Consider the following 22813-nt stretch of genomic DNA (forward strand, 5'->3'; position numbering starts at 1 on the left):
GTGCAGAATTAGAAGATGCTGCTTTTCTTCTTCGACATTGGTTTACTTAATGTTTAACACAATTTCTAGTACTGGTTAACATTATTTACAGTACTTTCATCCTTTTAGTCACAATATGACCACAGCATCAAGATTCACTCTATACAAATAACAGGTCCTCTCTGAACAACCTCATTACAAATCCTCAGAAGGTAGTGATACACACCAATAAAGAATAGACAGCAAACAGCACACATGACAGATGCCAAGATAAATACACAAACATGTTGCTTGTGTGAATTAAAAAAAAACAAAAAACATCAAGATCTACAAGCAGCCCTTTTGATTGCACATCTTGCTCAAGTCTAGTGTTATCGGGCTTCTGTTTACAAAACCAAACACTTATGGAGTGCATAAAGAATTGAAACGTTTAGACCCTCATACCCTTAACATAAACAACCAATAACACACCGTATGTACACATGAAGTACTAAAATAGATTTAGTTTCTTTAAAGGTAGCATTTCTGCAGGTTGTGCAATGAGTTAATCCTGATCAGAAAAATACTTTGTAATAGCACTTAAGCTGGGAACACACTTCATGATTGAAGCTCAGTTTGACCACTAAGACTTTAATGCCTCGCTTCTCTCTGAGATGCTGAACAGAATCTAGGACGGCATGTATAGTCAGGCATTTTCTACACTGATCCAATACCTGAATATTGGCACTGATACTAAAATCAAACTTTTCTGATACTTCAATTTGAATAAAACATGTAATTTCAGTAAAATGCTTCTTATATTGAAAAAAGTCCAATATTTTAATGTTGCATTGCCTAAATAAAATAGTTTTAATCTGAAACCTCCCTTCAAACCTTGCATCAGATTAGTTAAACCCATTACAGCTGTATAAGATGTTTTTTTTTTTACAACTTTCACACCATGATCCTGTAATTGAACTCTGAATGCTATTCTCTTAAATTGTTTCACTAGATTTACACATCTAGAGTGTTCCCAGCTTTACTACATACTAGGCAAGCATACATAACCTCCTTTTTTTACCTCCAAACTCAAAACTTTGGATGTCTTTGTAGATAAAGTGCAGGAATTCCAAAGTCTTTCCACCTCCGTCTGTCAATATTGCATGCAATAACTGCATCACCGTGGAATAAAATCCTACCACACTGGTAGTCAATGCCTCAACAGTCCAAACACTTTGTTCTTATGTGCATCTTATTCCTTGAAGCTACAGTAGTCACCTCTTAATCCACAGGGTTCAGCCTTTTGTCAAGGCTCAATTCGTAACCTCCATATTGCAGTGGTACCAGCAAAGGACAATTCCAAAACACACCTTCAACCACAATCTATATGAACACAACGATTGACCTCAAAATACATGTCAGAAAATCAAGTTTGGAGTCAGGCCCACATTCAAAGTTCATCCCAAACTGTACTCAGGTCCATATCTCTTCAGGCCAGGAGACTTCAGTTCATGCTTTCCTCCCCCAAGTAGTCCAGCTCCGTGGGCTTGTCCAGGTCCATGTCCATGTCCATATCCATCATTCCCCCTGCTGAGTGCTGGTGGAAGTTTGATGCAATCTGGTCAAAAGTCTTGCCCCGCGTCTCTGGCACCCGGAAGAATGTGAAGATGAGGAAGAAGAGGAGGAGTGCTGCGAAGATCAGGAAGACGTATGGCCCACAAAGGTCCTGAGGAAGGATGGGATCAGATCAAACAACATAAGGAGTAGGGTAGGGTACTCATCATTGCGTAGGACATCCACAACTATCTTTTAAAGATCAAAAAGTACTCACAGCAACATATTGGAAGCACATGCCAATGATGAAGTTGGCAGTCCAGTTGGAAAAGCCAGCCACAGCCATCGCTGCTGGCCTTGGACCCTGAGAGAACAACTCAGCTACAAAGAACCAGGGGATGGGACCTGGACCGATCTCAAAGAAGGCCACGAAGCCAAAGATGGCCAGCATGCAGATGTAGCTCATCCACGGAACAGTTTCCTGTCAGGTGGGAGAGAAAGTAGTTGAGATGTTTGTAGAGAAATTATCCATAACAGTGCAGGATGCTTGAATCTTTTGGGGACTGACCAGTAAAGCAAGAGCCATGGTCATGATGACGGCACAGATGCACATCCCACCAAGTCCGAGCATGTGGAGCGTCCGTCGACCCATCCTCTCTATCAAGAAGAGCTGTCAAAGGAAATGTGGAAACAGATTGTAATCCTCAATTGGAAAATGTAGCTAAAACATACATACTCTGCTGTTAACGTTAGCTATTTACCCAGTTTGTATTGAAATACGACTCCAAGTCAAAACTATGATTCATTGTCAAAGCTAATAGCTTTCAGTTATGCTATCATCTCTGAGGTTGAGCACAGTGCTGCTTTACGCCAAATGCTAACATCAGCAAGCTAACAATGACAATGCAAACACGCTGGTGTTTTGTTTACCAAATTTATTATCTTAGTTTAGCATGCTAACATTTGCTAACTGGCGCTTAACACCAACAAGCTTGGGTTGGTAAGACTTGATAGTTTTCCAGGCATTTTGCCAATTCAAACATCAGGTGAACACCAACGTGGTTATAATTCATCTAGAGGAGGAAATGAATGTTTCTACCAAATTTCATGGCAGTTTGCTCAAAACCACAAATTTCAACCTTATGTTGGCACTAGAGGAAAGTTGGGATCAACAAAATCAGTGGGATTCGTCCTCTGACGGCCATGATTCCCGACACAAAATGTCACAGGAATCCCTCCGAAAGTTGTTGAACTATTTTATTCTGGACCTAATCATGAATTTCAACCCAAGAGTTATGTAGCTAGCATGCCTAAGACTCAACCCATATAATGACATTGAAACATCTTGCCCTGCCAAACCAAACTGTTTCAGAGGCGGGCACAAGAAAAAGGCACAACCAACCTGTTATCTTATTTGCTCTTTGATAACAATGTTAAACAGTAATAGAAACACACTTTGGTACAAAGAAGGACTGTAATCTTTAGCATAGTAAATTAAAAAAGAATTAACATTTAGTGTTAAATTCTCTTGTTAAGACAGAGGGAGCACAGCAAAAAGTCAAGATGAAGGTTCGTTTGGTTTGGTTTACTGACCGAGACCACTGTGAAAGCGCAGTTTACCACGCCTGCTCCTATGGTGGCATAGACTGGACTCTGGACTCCTGCCTTCATGAAGATACTGGTGGAGTAGTAAAAAATCTGGGCAGAGGGGCAAACAGATTAAGATGAGTTCAGAATCACACTGCACTGCTCGGCGTATTGATGTCGTCGGACTGTGACTCACTGCGTTGACCCCAGACAGCTGCTGGGAGAGCTGCAGCAGGATGGAAATGATGATGGGCTGGCGGTAGAGTGGAGAGCGGAAGAGCTCCAGGATGGACACCTTCCTCTCCATGTCCATCTTCCTCTTCTCCTCCTTCATCTCTGCCAGCATGTCGCCCACCTCCTGCCTACCAGTCAACCTCCTCAGGCCTGTACAAGGGAAATGTGTGTATATTATATTAATGTTTTGGCCATTATTTCTTTGAGGAGACATGTTTGAAGCAACAGAGGCTCAGCTGGGTCAAAGATCTTATATGCACCATACATGTGTATATGTGTTCTTGTACATTCAGCCCCATAAATGTTGCATAAGGTGACTCCAGAGTATGTAGATAGCGGGGTAATGTACAGAAAGTGATTAGACAGTGTAGTAAACCTAGATAATTTTTCTTTTTTTTGTACAGGTCTTTGCACAATTTGAAGGCTTAAAGGAGTAGTTCACCACAAATGTCCTCTCAGGTTTTAGTAAGACCAGTAAATTAGTCCAAATTCACTTTAGCATCTCAGCCTTCTCATAGTTCAATAGCAACATACAGTATGTTGTACTATGTTGTATGTTGCTGCAAAATCCTGCATGAGCTGGTACCATTATAGCACCAGAAAAAAAAGTTAAGCAATCTATTCATAGTGATTATAACTTCCCATCGCATGTAGCTCACAAAAATACACCACAAAACCAAACGTTGTTCCAGATTAAGTAAAAATCAAGGTTATTCCAAGACATTAATGATGATCTTTGAGTCTCACCTCTCTTGGCCTGGTGCTCCTGGCAGCGGACGATGTAGAGGAAGCGGGGGCTCTCGGGGCAGAAAGGAAGAAGTGCCATCTGAAGTACAGTCGGCACAACAGTTATACCCAACAGGACTGGCCACAAGTCTTCACTGCCCAGTAACACCTCCAGACCCAGGATCTGCACAGGGAGAGGGATCAAATTTAAAGATGAGGCTGTCACAAAATATAACTATCTGAACATGATGGTTTACTCTGGAGACATTTCCTCACAAATAACTCACACAAATTTTTAAGACATTGCCTCAAACAAGGGTTTATAATCTGTGCTATCATATACCTGTGCTATGAGAATGCCAGTGACAATAGCCAGTTGGTGCAGTGTGCCCAGTGCCCCTCGCAGACTTGTAGGAGCTATCTCACCCACGTACATCGGTGTCAAGCCTGATGCTAATCCTGCACAGAGGAAAAGTTGGATAAGAGACAGAAACGTCACCAGTGTGAAGGAGATGACCGACTGCCAAAAAAGACGCTGCAAAAAGACGCAGAAGCAAACGTTCAAGTACCTTCCTGTGAATTGAAAATAACAGAACAGCAGAGCGCTCACCGCAGTAGGCACCGATGACGAAGCGTCCGAGGATCATCATTTCGAAGGAGCGGCAGAGCTTTGACAACCCCATCAGACTCCCGCCAATGAAGGCAAACATGTTGTTTATGAGCATGGCTTTCCTCCTGGAAAATAAATACACATGGGCACCTTTGTAATAACTCAGCTCTCAAATGTGACATACTCTCATTTTGGATATAATATCATCTAAATCTGACATATTTCAATGAAGATAGCCCAAAATCTTAAATTTTCACCCTGAAGATTAACATGAACTCAGACACTGCTAAGAGGAAATTAACTTGTGTGAGCTTGGATGTGCTCTACACGTGAAAACCAGTGATATGTTCGCCTACAGAGGGCAGTGTTATACAGTCACACTGAAGGCTACCTGACTGACATTAGTAGTTATTCTCTACATGACCTTAAAAACTTAAAATAAGACACATAAATTAGCCTCAGCCATGCAGTTTGGTATTATTTCGATGATCACTATAAATCATGCCAAATAGTTATGTTTCCTACATTTTTAAACAACTGTGCAGCAAAATGAAGTGAAGTTTAAGACATGAAAATAAAAAGCTTTCAATAATAATTCAAGTCTGACAAGTTTCTTTCCACAAAAAGGTTCAATTACATCATTTAAAATTCTAAATGGCATTTTTCCACACTGAAAAAACACATAATCAATGCGTATAGGCCTACAAATATAGTTCATTATAAAAGTTCTACTGCTTAAAAATACATAAAAACGCCATTCAAGTCCAAATCCAATTGCAGGTAGCTAAGAAAACACATGCAAGGAATCACAAAAATGCTGAAAGAAATTAAAATTCATAACTAAAAAAGTATTTGGAGTGCAGCTGTAGGATTTATACTCTTTTTCAAGAAAATCTGTGTCATGAACTGGGAGGGGCTGGGTGAGTTGATCTGGAGTAACCCTGCTGTCAAACTCTAGACATAGATCATTCTGCACGGTGGAGTGTTACATGTAACAAAGAGCTTTTTTTAGGAAGACCTTGTCCTGAGTGCACACAAGCTAAATGCAACCACCGCTCCTCTCCACATACCCCTCCTGACCCAGTGCTGCCAGCTCTGTTAAGATCCACTTTCAGTCAGTGGAAGCTGTGGGCTGCAGTTTGCATCCCGGTTCGGGTTACAGAGGGACACTGGGTCGACGCGGAACATCCTGGGCAGAGTTTTATCCCTGAATGATTAGAGAGGGAACGTTGGGATCCACTTTGGATCCATGCAGAGGTGGAAGAGGGGCGTTGATTTACCGCATCATGACTCATTGAGTTGATTGTCAAAGCCTAAGAAAGCTGGTATTCAGGTATTTACGCGTTTTTTTAATTAGTGATCGCTGCTTAATGGCAATTGTGTGTGTGTGTGTGTGTGTGTGTATGTGTGTGTATGTGTGTGTATGTGTGTTTCCCTACCTGCCCAGCCACTCGGAGACAAAGCCCACACAGAAGGATGACAGCATGCCACCGATGGAGAAGATGGCCACGGACAGCGACCAGAGGGAGGTGAGGGTCCCCAGGGGGATTGGCTCTCCATGCCGTTGCTTCCATGTGGCGTTATAGTCCGCCTCAATCATCTGCACAGGACACAGAGGTGACAGGGCACAAGAACAAAGCGTGAGACAGACCAGACCAGGAGGTAGATTTTATTTGTCCTATTTTTTCCTTTTACCTATAGTGCCATTTATCTGTCTAGTTTGTGTTGGTGTGAGTTGCAAAGTTTGGGAAAAATCAGCCGTAGAGTTGTCTGCGCTATCTCAAGTATAATGGAGCTACACAGTTCTCGGCTTGTGGGGCTCAAAGTGCCAAAAAAATCATTTCAAATTGTCTAATAATCAACAGACCTTGTTGAGAGCAGTTTCATGCAGGAACCATTTTCTTTCTCCTGAACTACACCTGCCATTTGTTACACCACGCAGAAGGAAGTGTGCATCTGCTATCTGTTTGGCATCTGTTTCCCAGATAGAGAAGCTCCTGTCTCCCACAGAAAACACTGTTCCTAGAAGGCCTCATCAGTAGTCACTCTCTCTTAATTCTGTGACTTTGTGACATCACACTACGTCACATATTTGCATAATTTATGCCTAGCGGCTAGTTTGGCACGTAAGAATTGATTTAGCACAGCTGCTCTGTTGTTGTTAGCGGTGCTGGCTCAGGCATGTGCGAGCTGACCAATCGGAGGAGACTGGGTTTTCCAAAAGGGCTTGCCTTAAAGAGACAGGAGCTAAAACAGAGCGTTTCAGGCAGAGGGGGAACACAGAGCTGTAGCTCTGAACAGTATGAGAAAACCAATGTGTTTTTTGAGCACTAAAGCATGTAAACATATTCTAGTAGTAACCCAAAATAACATTATGAGCCTGAAAATGAGCAGAATATGTCTCCTTTAAATTGAGGGTTTACAACCTTAATGAGAGTATGCAGTATATCCTGTACAGAGGAGCACCTGGTAGCCCTTCTTTCTAAAACAGCTCCATTGTTAAGGCCTCATAAAGGGGTCTTAAAGTGTCACACGCACACATACAAACACAGCAGCTCAGCTTCTATTCTGGTTTTAGTGTCTCAGTGAAACGACGTCATCCGTGTCACGTTTGTAGTCGAAGGTCAGGGTTCGTTAACAGATGCCTGAATACCAGCAGGCGAGTCGGAAACATCTCACCCGACTTGAGCTCCGTGTGTCCATTCATCAACAACACTCTACTGTTAAGTCTTATGGGACGTATTCATATATGGAATGAACATAATTGCAGTTCATTGCATTTTAGACTTTAGAAAGAACATGATGCATACACAATGTACAGTAAGTCGCACAGTACTCCAGACATTTCTCACATTGAGTACTCAAGTGTGTCCTCATGCTGGAACACATCTGGTGGCTGCAATATGAGCAGCAACATGTTTTATGGCTGGTCAGGTTTTGAAAAATCATGTGCCTCTGTCTATAAATACTGTACATACAGTGTTTGAAGGCTCCAAAAGTGTGAGCAACACGGTGACAGTGACAGAATACTCATCACGTGACCCTAATTCCTCATTTAATAGACATTCGGCATATAAAGCGAGCCGATTCCCTGACATTCATCTCCTTTGCATTAAATGACGTCACAGCGTCACATCACGTGCCTGGGATTGCTTCCCTTTTTCAGGTTTATTTTCAAAACACAATCGCCTCTGTTTGATGTTGCACGACAGGGTGTTGTGGCGCCAAAACACACCTCGTAAAATCAGGAGAAAATATGAGCTTGAATGTCACCGTCTTACATCAGCACCTTTGTTAACACGCTACCTTTCTTTTCACGGATCTGTGCTTTATGTTTTTACCTTCTGAGGGGCATTGATAACACCAATGTTGTATCCAAACTGCAGAGATCCCAGGACAGCGGTGAAGACTGAGAGAGCGAAGGTTCCCGTCACTGTCTGCAGCAGAGACACACACATAGAGAGAGGTAAACCACATATTAAAACTATATTCTCAGAACAGTGAGTAATACTGAGGGCATCATAGCTCTACTCCACTAACATCCCCTATATATAACTGAGAGACAATCTCCTCAGCACTGCTAATTGCTTCATCGGCTTCTTTACTGTTGGCGCTTGAACTTTAACTTCCCTCCAGTTTCCCATCAGGCCACGGGCACCTGTCTCACCAGTGACAGACGAGTCGACCTTGGAGAGATGAGGTCTTCCCCTCCAGCAAAGTGTGTTTAAGTCTCAGAGAGCCTTTTCATACTGTGACTGGCAGACTGGTTACTTTGCAGCTCGATGCCAAAGACATAACTCTTTGACAGAACAGCTTTTGGAGGACTTTTCTGCTACTTTATGCTCCCGCTCCACTACATTTTGTAGGCAAATATTGTACTTTTTACTCCACTGCATTTATTTGATAACCTTAGTTACTACTTACTTTGCAGATTGCATGCTGCATCCAAGCCAAAGTACTGTATTAAATGTATTTTATCGGCAATCACACACAAAAAAAACACTGATTCCAATGATTAGAAAAATACTCAGAGAAAAGTCAGGTAATCAGTCGTCCCACAGTATACACCTATGTGTAAATAAATGTAGAAATGTACTTTAACTCCCACTTTTGGTACTGAGGTAGATACTAATAAGACTACTCCAGTAATATTTGCGCGGCTGACTTTCACTTTTACCAAATTAATATTTTAACACAATATATTTTGGGAAGACTTTAGAGCACTGAGTTAAACAAACCAAATTTACAATCTAAAATGACAACCCTGCACTGAAACAATAAACTTCCCTGGGAACTGAATAAGTATAAAATACCCTGAGTATCTTTTTCTTTATTGTAGTCTGTAACAAAAAACGTACGTTTTCATATCAGACAACAATACAGAGATACCAATCAGTACCAATATATCTGTGGGAAGCCAATATCGGCTCACAAGTATGGGATAAACAGAGAAAAACACACCCATCATGACTTCCTGAAAAGTTGACATTTCGCTGATGCGGGCCACCTGACAACAACAATATGATGTGACTTTAAACTAAAACTTTAAAGTCAAGTTTCATCCTCAGTTTTGATCAGTTCTGTTAAAAAAAAAAGTATCCAAACTTAAGTATCAAAAGTAAAAGTAAATTGGAAATGTGGTTACGTACAGGTACCTCAAAAATAAAGTACAGCACTTCAAATGTAGAATGTAACTTAGTGACCACACATCAATGATTTTGTGTTCTGTGTGCATTTACTGTTTCATACTTTGTCAAAACTGATCTTATTGTGTCTTTTTCTGTTTGACTGTATTCCATTCATCATTTGTTAAAGTTTGAGGCCTCATGTGGTTTGTACTGTATGTAGTCAGTGTGGATCTGTAGCACTGTTTCTTGACCTTGCTGTGTTGAGTCTTGAGATAAGCGCTGTTTAGTATGCATGGACCAAAACAAAAGGGTGTGTGTGTGTGTGTGTGTGTGTGTGTGTGTGTGTGCTCGTGTCCTTGTTACAGAAAAGGTAAAACATCAGAGGCAGCCGGTTATGCTCTATTACACTTCATGGTGACTGAATATCATTACAAATTAACCCTCACAATGCTCAGTCATTAATTAACTTTTGCTTCTAATTTACTGCTTTTACTAACTATAAGATATTAAAAAGAGGGCCCCTGATTCATAGAGTGTGTTTGCTTTTTTGCTTTGTTTGAGTTTCCATGCTTAAGGGATTTATTTTACACTGAGGGCCAAAACTTCTGCCTTCCTTCCTGCCCGGTTACAGACAGTCTGCTGCCTGTGACGATGAAGCAGCTTTAGGATTTCTTCACCTTATTACGTCACAACAGTCCACTCTCTCTTGTTTTAACATTATGGAGAGATGAAACTGTCCAAAATCAGAAGATTCACACTAAAAAAGCTTATACACGTGTCCATCTGACCTACAGATGATTTCTCACAAAGAGCTGGAGGAAGCTCACAACACAGGCCGTGTTTATGAGGGTTGTGACGAGGAACCAGTCAAACTAGGTGGCCACAGTACTCAGCTCTGACCTGTAAACTGGTTGTTTAGCTCTTCAAGGTCACTGCTCAGGACTAAATAAGGGCCAACGCTCATTCAGATCAGGGCTGATTTTAGTCTTCCTCCTTGCTGAAACTGGCACATTTATTGTAGTTAGTGGTTGTTGCATAGGCCATTATTGTTTTTTATTATCATTCTCAATTATTCAATATTTCAAACTCTGACTATATAAACCATTGCTGGACATATTCTCAGCAAGTATATTACACAATATAGTTTAAAGCAGGTAGAAATTAAAATAATCCTATTTTAAGTCCTTTAAATATTCAGATTTTTTTTTTTGGCCGACCAGTCAACGATTTTGTCACTTTTTGTTGTGGTATACAAAGCAAACTCAAATCCGGCATAGCAAAGCATGTATTTTCTCCTATAGTCTTTTTGTACGACGGAGATAAAACCGTGCGTAAAATCTCTCCAAACAAAATTACGCACCGAACAGTAAAATGCGCATAAACCCAAATAACGTCTTTCCCTGCAACCTACAGTTCATCGCATCACTTTTTCAAAAAAAACAAACCCAACCACATGTCTAAGCTGTAAAAAGCTCTCAAGAAAAAGAAAATTACCTCCCCCCCGAGTTGCTGAAACCCGGCCGGCATGTTTCTGGCAGCTCCAGGCACCCAGCGGCAGTAGATGACAGATGCGTCTGGTGCCAAATGGAGACACGTGAAACTCCCCCAAAAGGACAACAAGTCCTGACTGCGACCTGCTGCAATTAAGCACCGAAAACGCGCACTTGAAGGTAATATCCAAAAGAGAAACCCAAAGTGGTCAATCTGGTGCGTCCTGTGCTGCAGGTTGTCCTCTCTTCTTTGAACTCTGTGTTGTGTCCGTCCAGCTGGGATAGAGTGACACACGCACACCCACGTGCACGCCTCTCTCCGTATCGAGAGGGTAGACGAGGGAGGGGGTGAGGCTACTCCAGTCCTGAAAATCAGCCCACTGGGCCTCTGGCTGATCTTGAGGTCCGGCTGCAGAGGTCGAGACGCAAGCAGGAAGCTCCCTTGACCTTAACGACTATTGGCTGAGGGGGAGAGGGGTGCGAACAAGTGTAGGGAAAGATGACTGCTGTGCGACAGAAAACAGACAAGGAGGTCTGGTTTGTGTTAGGGAGCTCAAGAGGTGATTACATTTTAACAATAATTTATCAATCTCCGGAGCGCATGACTTTGTTGAGGGCCAAATTTGGTCTTAAAAGCAACTCTGTGAGTCATCTTACATAATGTAGCCCAGGGCCGTAGCAATGGAGTCAACATGGGGACGACACTTCCTACCAATTTTTAAACATTTAGACATTTACAAAGACATGGGATGACAACCACTAATGGGGACACTTAATGTGGCACTCCGTCTCCCCCTTCCACTGCATTCACGTCACATATCTGCTGTTGTTCCAATCATCTGGCCCCTCAAGTGGTTAGCAGTTTGTTGTAGCTAACGTTGCTAACGCTAGCTAACATTAACGTCTCTAACGCTAGCTAGCTAATGTTAGGGCACTACAGTATGCTGACTCAAATCATTAACTAAAATTATTAATTTACTTTATGGAAAGCAAGTGAGTAGAATATGCTTAGTTTGTATGGGCTGTTTGCTAGCTAATGCTTTGAATGTATGCTGGCCAGCTAACGTTCCGACAGGAAATTAGCATAACATTGTGAGAAGATAACCATTCATAAAATTATCACATTCAACAAAATGATCACAATGGACAGAGATACTGTAGAGCCTACAAAACACGTGTTTTGTTTTTTCAATACATTTGACAGTGCAGTGTCTGCTTCTGTTCAGGTATGGCAACACCACTTGGACAAACCATGCTCACAGCAGCTGAACCGCAAAACACCTTAAAACTAGTGGTAGAAATAAAGGCTATTTGAAATAAAGGCTACTTTTATGCAATAATGTGGTGCACCTGACTCTTTGCTCGTGAAGTACAACATTGAAATATGTGGCACATCATCGAGAGAAAGTAAAATAATGCAGGTTACATGGTTGCAGAGGTGTTGGACCTTAGACGAACCAGACTTCAACCAGCTATGACTCAACATTTTTCGTGGGTGGTCAAAGAGGGGCTCGTCTTTGACGCCCTGGCTGCCATTGTCTGTCTTCCCAACAGCCATTAATCCCTTTCTATTTCAGATCACATGCCAAAGGGGTCACACACCATAACTCATCCTGTTCCACTAACTCTCCCCCCTCATACAACAAAGCTTAATCCTCCTCCAGCAGGCAACAGGTGGGCTCTAAATTTGGCCTGTGCCACCTGAGTTGGCAGTGTAGGTGTGGTTAGAGGGAAAGTTTGGCGATGGACGGCGTGTCTGAGGCGGGGATTAGGGGGTGTGTTGTGGGAGGGTTGCACTGGGCGGGAAAAAAAGTTCTGCCAAAGGGCTCAGCAGAAAAAGCCTGCTCCAGATCTCTCAATTGAATGATTCAAGCCCACCCCTCGGAGACACACCCCCACCTCACGCCACTCTCCTCTTGGAGCTCACCTCCTTTTCCATGTCCTGCTCTCATACGCACATTGAGAAAGAGAGGAAGAACCTGACACCCCCTCATCCAAAGCCAGGGGCCCCAAGCACAGTCTAGTGTGTGTGTGTGTGTGTGTGTGTGTGTGTGTGTGTGTGTGTGTGTGTGTGTGTGTGTGACTCGGACTAAATGTAGAGAAACTTTACACCATTAGAAGAGTGGCGTAGGGCCGTTACCAACATAGTTGAAAGGGTTCCTGTGCACAACCTGGGACAGACAGAGATGATAGTATGACATTTCCATAAAGTATCACATGAATTCATACAGAGGGAGCCAAGAACAATCATAGAAGTTCAAGTACAGACCTGTGGTAACGGATTAAATACGTGTAAGTGCACAGTCAATATCTTAAACCAAAACCACCTGTTCAGCTGTTCCGCCAAATGTCACATATGTTTGTTCCCAAACTGGAGATGCCGACAAAAAGTCACACCACCACGCAAACGCAGCATGTGACTGCCCTCTATTACTCACCCAAGTGATGCAGAGAAAGCCCGTGTAAATACTCTTCCTCCTCGTCATGACGTTGTGTATGTGTGTGTGTGTGTGCCTGGCTGTTGGGGTCAGCCGGTTCAAAATCATGTTACAGTAAACCGAGTTGCCTGAAGGATGGCAGGTGTTGAACTGTTTGGTTAATGACAGTGAGTGACCGGCAACAACATTCACACCAACTCAATGTGAAAAATTATGAATTTATGTGTGCAAAAACCTCCAAACTTCAGTGAAGAGGATTAAAAACCTATGGACAAATCAAGTAGCTCCAAAAATAATTTAACGTTATGTTACACAATGCACTGAAAAGGTAGGATAAAGTACAAAATAAGACTAAATTACAAATTACCAACCATAAGATCATGGGTTTTATTAGAATGGCCAAATTATAATCAGCAATGAAAATATTTGCAAAGCAATAAACTGGAACATGTATTTCTTTGCGACAATAACGATTAAAAAGTTATTTTCTTCAATGGACCCTGGGAGAAGACAACTACATTTTTTTGACTATTACGATTATTATTAAAATGTATTTTGGGAAACTCGCTCAGTAGCTTGCTTGTCAAGAGTCTGATGATTAGATTGATACAGCTCACACGTCTGTCTATGTATGAAGCTACAGCTAGGAGGTAGTTAGCTTAGCTTTTTATAAACAATGAAAATACAGTGAGACAACTAGCCTAGCTCTGTCCAAAGTTAACAAAACCATCTACCAGTACCTCTAAAGCTTGCTAATACCATATCATACATACATGTCATACACTTAATCTGTGCAAAGATCTTGTGCGTAGTTCTATTTCTCAGTCTTTTTAGCTTTGGACATAGCCACGCAAGCTGTTTGACTGTATTTCCAGTCTTTTATGCTAAGCTAAGCTAATCGGTTGCTGACGGTAGCTCCATATTTTCCGTACAGGTGTTTGTGCGTGGTATCAATCTTCTCATCTACCTATCGGCAAAAAAGCAAATATGTCTATTTTCCAAAAGGACGGACTATTATTTTAAGTTACGACATCAAAGCTACGAAAACTATAAATTAAATATTTGCCCCCTTTATAAGAAGACACATTTTGCGGGTTGGTTCATCAATTGTAGCCTAACACGTAGGTTTTCCTTTGACTTACAAAACCAACTAATAAATTACGTTAGGCTTTAAATCAAATATTTAAAGAATAACTAAGGCTGACCTCGTAAACAGATAAAATATAATATTATATAAATAATACAGGCCATATATTTTAGTTAATCCTGTAAAAGCACTATGGCAGATTGTACTAGAACCTGCATGCAGCTCAAGCTATATTTTGGCCCTGGTTGGCATTAGTTAAACTTCTACAGCATACGAGTTTAATGTAGCTTCATATAGCATGGCCACTGCATAACATGTCCAGGTTCAACCAAGGATGACAGGGCTCATCTGTTTCAAAAATGGCCTTCCAACCAAATCCAAAAAGTTAATTGACACTATGAGAAAATATCAAATTACATATAAAATGAGAATAGTTCAACATTTCCTGCTGCAACATCAACATTGATCGTGCATATTCTCTTCTCCCTCTCTGCCCTGGTCCCGTTCTATTAGACCTCACTATTGTATCTATATATAGGGCCACAGGGATTGAGTTCAAAGTGGACTCACTGGCACCATCAGCACATTCACTCAAAGGTCACACAGCCCAAAAGTGGCACCATTAACTGCGGTGGACCCAGACAGACGAGAACCCACATTCAGTGCGTACTCTTTGGCTGAGACTCTTGCCAGTTCATTGGGCACAAGTGACCGGACATAAGCAGCTGCAGGTACCTGGGTGAGGTCCTGCTCAGAGTTTCTCTGCAGCGCTGGTCCCCCGTGGAGTAGAAGTTTATTTAATCAGTTAAAGGGGCATTTAAAGGGTGATGAGAGGCGTCGTCTTCCAGAGGAGTTTATGAAATCAGGGAAGCTGACAGATCTAAACTGTAGGTAGGAAGAAACCATGTCTGACAGGCCACGAGTGAGACAGTGACCCTGCCTGCTCCAGAGACACTGCTTCAAAGATGACCTCTGACCTCCCTGGAGAGAGAAAGAAGCAGGGGCAATGTTGGTTGACTCCTTGAAGAGAAACTTAAACACAAATCACCATGTCAAGTGAAAACTGATGTCAGTGTTACAAGAACTACAACCGTCAGATGTTACAGCCGACTACTAAACCACAATAAAATGTACAAGCCACTTTTCTTTTTACATTTTAAGAAATATATAGATGTGTATTTACAAAATACATATGTGTGTTTTGATTCTGAGTGTACATTTTATGTGAATGTATGTTTTTGCCTCTTCTCAAACAAAAATATTGCTTGATGCTGGACTAGTATACCCTTAAATACTGTGTTAGATACATTTTGTCACCTGGGACACCTAATAGTGTTTTTTTATCTTGGTACATAAGTGTCTCTTTGAATTATTGTGTATGTTGGTACATCACTGTAGCAGTCATTTAAGGTTGGTTGTCTGACCTAAAAACCTAGCAATTCCTGATAATGTCGTCATGTTGCCTTCAGGAGCTCCACGGAAGCCTGTTTTTTTCCTTAGTGCATGTCAGTGTTGTTTATTCTTCAAACAAGTAATAAAACAAACAAAAAAACATTCAACTATAGACTGAGCAGCACTGAACAAACAAATGTTAATCCGTTATGGGGATAATTGTACAAATAGTCATTTCCTATGCAACTGGGCTTTTGTTTAGTACGATCGTTCTTGAGTTGCAATATTTCCCACGGTAATGGAATGCAACATTTCGCGATGTTGCATTTAAACGCGTCAGAAGAAGAAAGAACGCTGATTGGTCGGCTGTACAGGCTTAAAAACAGCCCCTCCCCCTCCTGTCGGTGGTATTCCCCGTCTAACAACGTGCTCGGATAAACCCCCAAAATATTTTGACTTTATCGGCTGTTTCCACTCTTCTGAACGCAGGTGACTCACCGCCCATACAGCGGTAGCGGACAACCCAAGGTAGCGTTGTGGTCACTCATGCCTCATTCGTCAAAGCAAGGGCGCCAAGAGCAACTCATATGTCCGATAGAGAAAGTTTTACGGCACTTTAGCTAGTTGGCGGATTCCGAAACGTAAAGCTAACGTAATTAGCTAGCTAGTTATGCTAACGCCAAGCACGCTAGCCAAAACAAAGAAAGTCTTGTCCGCTATCGTTGCGAGCTAAACCCGTGTTACACAGTCGATAGTTGGTAGCTCCCGTTCACATATTGGCGCAGAGTGAAGTTACTTTCATTGAGTTTTTTGTGAAAGTGACCGACTCGGTGGCCGAATGGAGCTAGCTTGAAGGCCTCCGGCACGAAAGAAAATGGACGGCAGCTAAGCTAACGTTAGCAGGCTGAATGGTTTTTCGTGTTGTTTGTTTGGGTGGCTGCTTGTGAAGTCGGTAAATTTAAGATTCGCATCAAAACTGATATTTGAGAAATATGGCCATGTCTAGGGCTTTATGTGTTTTATAAATCAGAAGTTTTAAAAGTAAGGAAATCTCAACGTTAGTCAGCAAATCAGAGCAAAAGGCCTACTTATTTTTCAAACTGCATTTCCTGTGTGGCAGCAACCAGGGGTTTGATTATCGACTGATTATTGGGGCAATTTATCGATTTAAAGTACAACGTTGTTGAGTTACAGCCTCTCAAATGTGTGTAGTTTGTATATTACTGTAAATTATATGTCTTTGGGTGTTTTATTGTCATATAAAAAAAACTGATTTGTTCATTTTCGATCATATTATAGACTAAACTGTTAATGTATGGTTGGATAAAAAAGACAAATAATAATACTTGTTGCCAAAAATATTAAATCAAATGTAGAGTTTGATAGAGATCAAGATGTTGCATTCTTCATACTAACACAAGCTCTTACTTCCTGTTGATCCCTATCCAGCGCTCTTCCTCACTTTTCTCCTCTGGGAAAATGATGATGGATCAAGAGCCCGGTCTCGACAGTCTGCCTCTGAGCCAGAACTCTTTCAGAGAGCTGTGGGAGAGTGTGTAAGTTGTGCTTTAGTAGTAAATACCACTTTGAAAGATGTCACTGTGCTCGAGAAAAACAAGTAAACCAGTGTGTGTCTGTTTATTTTTGCAGCGCGGCTCCCCTAATCTCGACCATACCGACTGAGCCTTCTGAAACATGGGGCGTGCAAGGACCAATGAATATGCTCGTAAGCATACCTACTCATACCTTCATTCAAAAACACTGAACTGAATGGCTGCATGATGAAGCTCTCTGTTAGATATTTGACTCAGGTGTTTCTCTCCTTTTCCAGCTCATGAACGACCAAATTCTGACCGAGGGGTTTGATGAAAAACTTTTTGAGCTGCCTCTGGAGATGTCTACTAAAGATGGTGTTACTCCCCCGTCCTCCACCGTCCCGGTTACAACTGACTACCCGGGGGAATACGATTTCCAGCTGCGTTTTCAGAAGTCTGGAACTGCCAAGTCGGTCACATCTACAGTGAGTCTCATCTAAAAATATAGAAATTCAACTTATTTGTTGTTTTCCTGTATTTTTAAACGGTTTTAAAGAATTTTCAATTTATTATGGATAACTGTTCTTATCTGTTCCTATCAATGTGAGGAAAAAGTTGTATATACTTCTCGCTGTGTCTAATTTTGAAAACCTTACACAGAATGTAAATGGTAGACTTAAAATGTTAGACGTTCAGCGGGACTTGCGGCAGATTGTCCTGCAACCAAACATGGCAAGGAGCAGAAAGCTTGCTGTTTGAGCCCCTCGCCAAAGAACAAAAGAGATTTCCATAGCTGCTCAGTTATCAGGCGCCATTCACTTTTCAACTCAGTTTCTTCCATCCAAAGTGTTATTTTTATATGCAGAAGCTCTGCTCCTGTTGTGTATTGGTCTAATTCACAAAATTAAATTCAACCTTACTTCACAGATTTAAAATTCTGAGAGTGGAAATGGAAAAGTTTTACTGTAGTAAACTCCTCCACTGGTATCTTGGGTTTTTATCACCCACAAAAGTATTTAAAGTGTAAAAAACGTTAAACGATCTAAATTAAGAGTAAAAGATGTATGTCTTACCTTGGCTTCACGTTAAAAACCCATTCTTTCATATCTCTGGTGGCATTCAAGTGGAATCTTATTCATTGTGACGATTCGCTAAATTTTAAGGACTACAGTCAGTCACTGGGTTTGAAGAGCCAATAGCATTAATGTTTCCACTGTGACTCACCCAGCAGCGCGCTGCAGTTGGCCAGTTTAGTTGAAGTTAGGGTGGTCTGCCCTGAAACTCCCGCCCCCGCCGACTTGTGCTCTGGTCTGTTGGAGAGGTGCAGTCTGGTTGTAAAGCACAGCTCTGACATGACGGGACATGTTCCTGCACCTCTTCCTCCAGCACAGAAAGGGTTAAAATGGACGAAAGCAAGGTAAAAAATATTTTTTTAGCTTGATCAATCTGGCCTTACTTATTTAGAGAACTTAAAATGTAGTTTGTTTTTGGTTCTTTAGAGAAGAAAGAGTAGTCAAACTTATTTTATGGAACTTTAATGGAATTTTTTTTTATCTCAGACCAGTGCTTGCCATTTCAGCTCCACTAATGATAATGTGGCTATTTCACTTTGCTTTCTCTCAGTATTCAGAGCTGCTGAACAAACTTTACTGCCAGCTGGCAAAGACCAGCCCTGTTGAAGTTGTAGTCAGCAAAGAGCCTCCTGCGGGCGCCGTCCTCAGGGCCACAGCGGTTTACAAGAAAACCGAGCACGTGGCCGAAGTGGTGCGACGATGCCCCCATCACCAGAATGAAGATGGTATGTAGAAAGAGTCACTGAATATTGCCTTGTATTTGCAGTGGATGAATGCTTGTCTTTGCTAGAAGACGAATTGTAAATCGATGTTAAATTTTAATTTTTTTCCTAATGTGTTTAACATTTAGCTGCAGAGCATCGCAGCCATCTTATAAGAGTGGAGGGCAGCCAGAGGGCGCAGTATTTTGAGGACCAGCACACAAAGAGGCAGAGCGTGACCGTCCCTTATGAGCCACCGCAGGTACAGCTGCCCCACTTGATCTGTCTGAGAGAACATGTCTGCTCTTTCTACTGCTGTCATTTTTACCCGTTCACATTTCCTCCCTTCAAATATTTTCTGTGTGAGTATATAAACAAACAGTGCCTGTCACTTTGAGATCCTAATTTAGCATTTAAATTTGAAAATTGGACATAGCATTGTCACCCTTATTGTATACACCTCAACCAGCAGTGAATAAACACTGTTGTTGTTCTTCTCCTGCTTCAGTTGGGATCAGAGATCACCACCATCCTGTTGAGCTTTATGTGCAACAGCTCCTGCATGGGAGGCATGAACCGCAGACCCATACTCACCATCCTGACCCTCGAGACTCCAGAGTAAGTGTTGCTTCTCTTTTAGCAGATGTTAAGAAGGGTGCTGGGAGTCTTCATGTACCTTCTGTGTATTGAGAAAAGGCAGACATTGATTGATATGGATGCCCCAGTTAAGTCTTGCGTTACTTTTCTGGGAATTTATTCGGCCTTGGAAAGCATTTTGAGCCTTTCTACTCTTCATCTTCTTCATAGGGGAGTGGTTTTGGGCCGGAGGTGCTTTGAGGTACGCATCTGCGCATGTCCAGGCAGAGACCGCAAGACTGAGGAAGAGAACAGTGCCAAGGCGCAGAATGGCACCAAACCAATTAAAAAACGAAGTATGTTTATGTTGCATTACATTAATTTTCTGTTTTTAGTTTCCATCCATACTTCCTGTTTACTTGCTAACCTCAGTTTTGCGTCTTTAGAGAGCGTCCCTGTTCCTGACACCACTTCTGTGAAGAAGTCCAAGTCAGCCTCCAGTGCAGAAGAGGAGGACAAGGAAATGTTTGTTCTGCATGTAAGTAAACATTCATGCAGTCATAAAACTGGTTGTGAAAAACTTCCGTGGTCTTCGATTAATTTCCGTTTGATTACCCTGCAGGTTCGTGGTCGCGAGCTGTACGAAATGTTAAAGAAAATCAAAGAAGGTCAGGAGGCGCTTGAGAAACAGAGGTAAGAAGTGTAACGTGTGTTACTTTACAGACATCAGCCTGACTCACTGTAAGTTGACTAAACTTGTGACTTAAATCTTTAAGCCAGATTGTCGTGAACATGTTTTATAGAAACTTACTTGGTTTTAGCCTGAACTCTGTTGTGTCCAGTGGAGATCACCTGCCACCAGAGGTCACTGTATATAATAATTATGTTATCTTCCTTGACACTGGGGCTGCAACTAAACATCATTTTCATTATCAATTAAATAATTTAGTCTATAAAATGTTAAAAAATGTTCATCAGAATTTCTCAGAGCCCAAAGTAACATCTTGAAATTGAAACTTTTGTCCAACCGACCTTCCAAAACCCAAATACTCTGTTTACTATCCTAAACAACAAAGAGAAGCAGCAAATCCTGACATTTAAAAAGCTGCAATGTTTTTGCCTCAAAAATGACTTGTAAGATTGTTTTTGTGGCCATTTGAATCCAGATGCCGTTGAATCAATTGTAATCACTATCTACTGTTTAAAAGTAGTTATATCATGAATGTAGGGTAAAGAAGAACAAATATTTTAAGAAAAAGATAATTTGAACAGTGAATAGATGCTGCCCAAAATGTTTGATCAAGGCTTGAACAGTCTTAAAAATAGTATTCTCAGAGTCCTTTTGTGTCATTTCAAATAAACCAAATCCACCACAACTGCCCTAATTTCCAACAGTCACCGAGTTGTTTTCCTGCCTTCTCTCCACAGTAAATCCAAGACCAGGGCGTCTGTGAAGCATGAGGTACCTCTGCCTTCCAGCGGAAAGAGACTGGTGCAAAGAGGAGAGAGGAGTGACAGCGACTGAGAAGCTCATGATGATGATTGATGATGAGAACAAAAGGCATGCCTTTCTCCCTCCAAGCCATCAGGGTTTATTTCAGGTTTTTAGTAATTTACCAGAACTTGATCTTATAACTGTACTGCCTGAATATTTTACTGTACTGTAAGTACCGTTTTTTGACCTATGCAAGATGAATAAAGGTTGAAAAGATTTAGCAGAGGAGAGTGGTTCATACTGTAAGCAGTTCTGCCTACTCTTCAGTACTCTTGCATTTAAAGGTCCTATGAAATGGCTTTGACATTTTTCACTGTGCTTGAAACAGGATATAACGGGTTTGGACTTTAAAATTGGGAGGGACTCAATTTAATCAGTGTTAATCTTGGCAGGGATTTCCTTTGACTTTTAATGATTCTGATTTTGAAATTGATCAGTCATAAATAATGCATTTGTTGTCTGATTATAGGAAACTAAAGATTTTCAATGTTTTCTATCTTTTTATATAAGGCCAGATTTAAGAATACACATAATTTCCTTCTTTTTAAAACTCCAATTTATTATTATGACATCACAAAAAGCTGTAAATAAGTATTAACCCTGTTTATCTGTAATTTGTCACCTAGGTCCCCTCCTACTTAACAGTGACGTTTCTGCTCGAAGGGAACATGGATTGTCACAAAAAGTCAACACTAGATTTGGTAGATGCGGGGCTGGCACCCCAAAAGCCAATCACCTTTTAGTATTTAACTTTTATACACAGCAGAGAGCAGAAACCGATGTTGGGAAGAATAAGAAAAGAGGAATATTGACATTGAAATACAAGAATTGATAAACTGTTATATGTTAGGATGTCCCAGCAGTAATCGTTTTGTTTGTTTCCGTTTTCGGCCTCCATGAGCACTTCACTTTGTTGTGACCAACCACTGTCATTCGCCTGCGACCACTTATGTTTTTACACTGCCAAGAGAAGTATACATATAAAGGCATTTCTTTGTTTTATTTCTGTATCTTTATAGATTATTTTGGGAGCTTAGTTTTGTATAAGAGTTTTATCATTCTATATTTTTCATTGTTGTCGTTTTTTCATGCTTTTTTTTTGTACTAATTTGCATTTTATACTCAAAGCTTCAGCCAAAATAAATGCGTAACGTACAACTGTGTCCTTGTGTTCTGTTGGCAGCGAGCATATATATATCCTCACTTTGCATCTCTGCAGTTATGTGACATGACTTCCCCTTTTCACTTTAGTACTTTGCATGATTGTATGCGAAACCAGGGTCATGTGAAGGTATTATGGGTGTTGAATAAAGTCTTGTGTTGCAGGCAAATGTGAATGATATTACCTGTTGATCCATGAGTGGAACAGGTGTTTTAGTGCTGAGAGGTGATGTCGGAGGATGCATCTGTAGCCTCGGAGATCAGTAGACACAAAGTATTTAACTTCAGTCTTGTCTGGTTCCAACTTTTTACATTTTTATTTTACATGAGCTGACCTCTGGTGAAATTTTGTGAAGCTGCTGAAAACTAGGATCCACAAGATTCTCAACATGGGAGAGTTATCTCTCAAGGATAAAGTCTGTATTGTAATTTCCTTGGGTGAGTATTGTTTTGTCAGTGGTATTCAGCTGCACTGTTTATGGAGCATGAAATTAAAGCATTGAAGCTGCAGCTGATGAATGTTATTGATGTATCATGCAATGATGAAAATGTAAAAATGTTCAGTTTA

General features: G+C 41.2%; 2 protein-coding genes across 4 annotated transcripts; one reads left to right on the forward strand and one right to left on the reverse strand.

The window, feature by feature from the left end:
- Positions 1-110: 110 nt before the first annotated feature.
- LOC311251977 (solute carrier family 2, facilitated glucose transporter member 4-like) lies at positions 111-11164 on the reverse strand. Its single transcript, XM_084344714.1, has 11 exons — positions 10792-11164; positions 8011-8106; positions 6109-6269; positions 4670-4794; positions 4403-4518; positions 4081-4243; positions 3296-3483; positions 3106-3210; positions 2081-2182; positions 1790-1993; positions 111-1684 (listed from the first exon to the last, which is right to left on the reverse strand). Exons 1-11 carry the CDS (start codon positions 10822-10824, stop codon positions 1463-1465), a joined length of 1515 nt encoding a protein of 504 aa, XP_084200840.1. The 5' UTR covers positions 10825-11164; the 3' UTR covers positions 111-1462.
- A 4918-nt stretch (positions 11165-16082) lies between these two features.
- Positions 16083-22242, forward strand: tp53 (tumor protein p53). 3 transcript variants are annotated; one of them, XM_084344391.1, is made up of 12 exons: positions 16083-16232; positions 17154-17260; positions 17355-17430; positions 17536-17724; positions 18863-19037; positions 19163-19275; positions 19522-19631; positions 19821-19945; positions 20036-20127; positions 20212-20282; positions 21018-21150; positions 21711-22242. In XM_084344391.1, exons 2-11 carry the CDS (start codon positions 17184-17186, stop codon positions 21112-21114), a joined length of 1125 nt encoding a protein of 374 aa, XP_084200517.1. In that variant the 5' UTR covers positions 16083-16232; positions 17154-17183; the 3' UTR covers positions 21115-21150; positions 21711-22242. The 3 variants fall into 3 exon arrangements, with proteins under 3 accessions (XP_084200517.1, XP_084200516.1, XP_084200518.1); XM_084344390.1 differs by having other exon boundaries at positions 21018-22242; XM_084344392.1 differs by having other exon boundaries at positions 16096-16193; positions 21018-22242.
- Positions 22243-22813: the final 571 nt, after the last annotated feature.

The sequence above is a fragment of the Pagrus pagrus genome (assembly GCF_965226575.1).
Source record: "Pagrus pagrus genome assembly, chromosome: 22".
NCBI lineage: Eukaryota > Metazoa > Chordata > Actinopteri > Spariformes > Sparidae > Pagrus > Pagrus pagrus.

Bases quoted from the DNA above. Each gene is read 5' to 3' on its own strand.
- LOC311251977 (XM_084344714.1), bottom strand. From the start codon at position 10,824: ATGCCGGCCGGGTTTCAGCAACTCGGGGGGGAG. The intron at 4,519-4,669 runs GTGAGCGCTCTG...TCCTCTGTGCAG, and splicing joins CGTCATCGGTGCCTACTGCG to GATTAGCATCAGGCTTGACA. The intron at 2,183-3,105 runs GTCAGTAAACCA...TTCCTTTGACAG, and splicing joins GCGCTTTCACAGTGGTCTCG to CTCTTCTTGATAGAGAGGAT.
- tp53 (XM_084344390.1), top strand. From the start codon at position 17,184: ATGATGATGGATCAAGAGCCCGGTCTCGACAGTCTGCCTCTGAGCCAG. The intron at 17,431-17,535 runs GTAAGCATACCT...CTCCTTTTCCAG, and splicing joins AAGGACCAATGAATATGCTC to CTCATGAACGACCAAATTCT. The intron at 19,946-20,035 runs GTATGTTTATGT...TTGCGTCTTTAG, and splicing joins CAAACCAATTAAAAAACGAA to AGAGCGTCCCTGTTCCTGAC.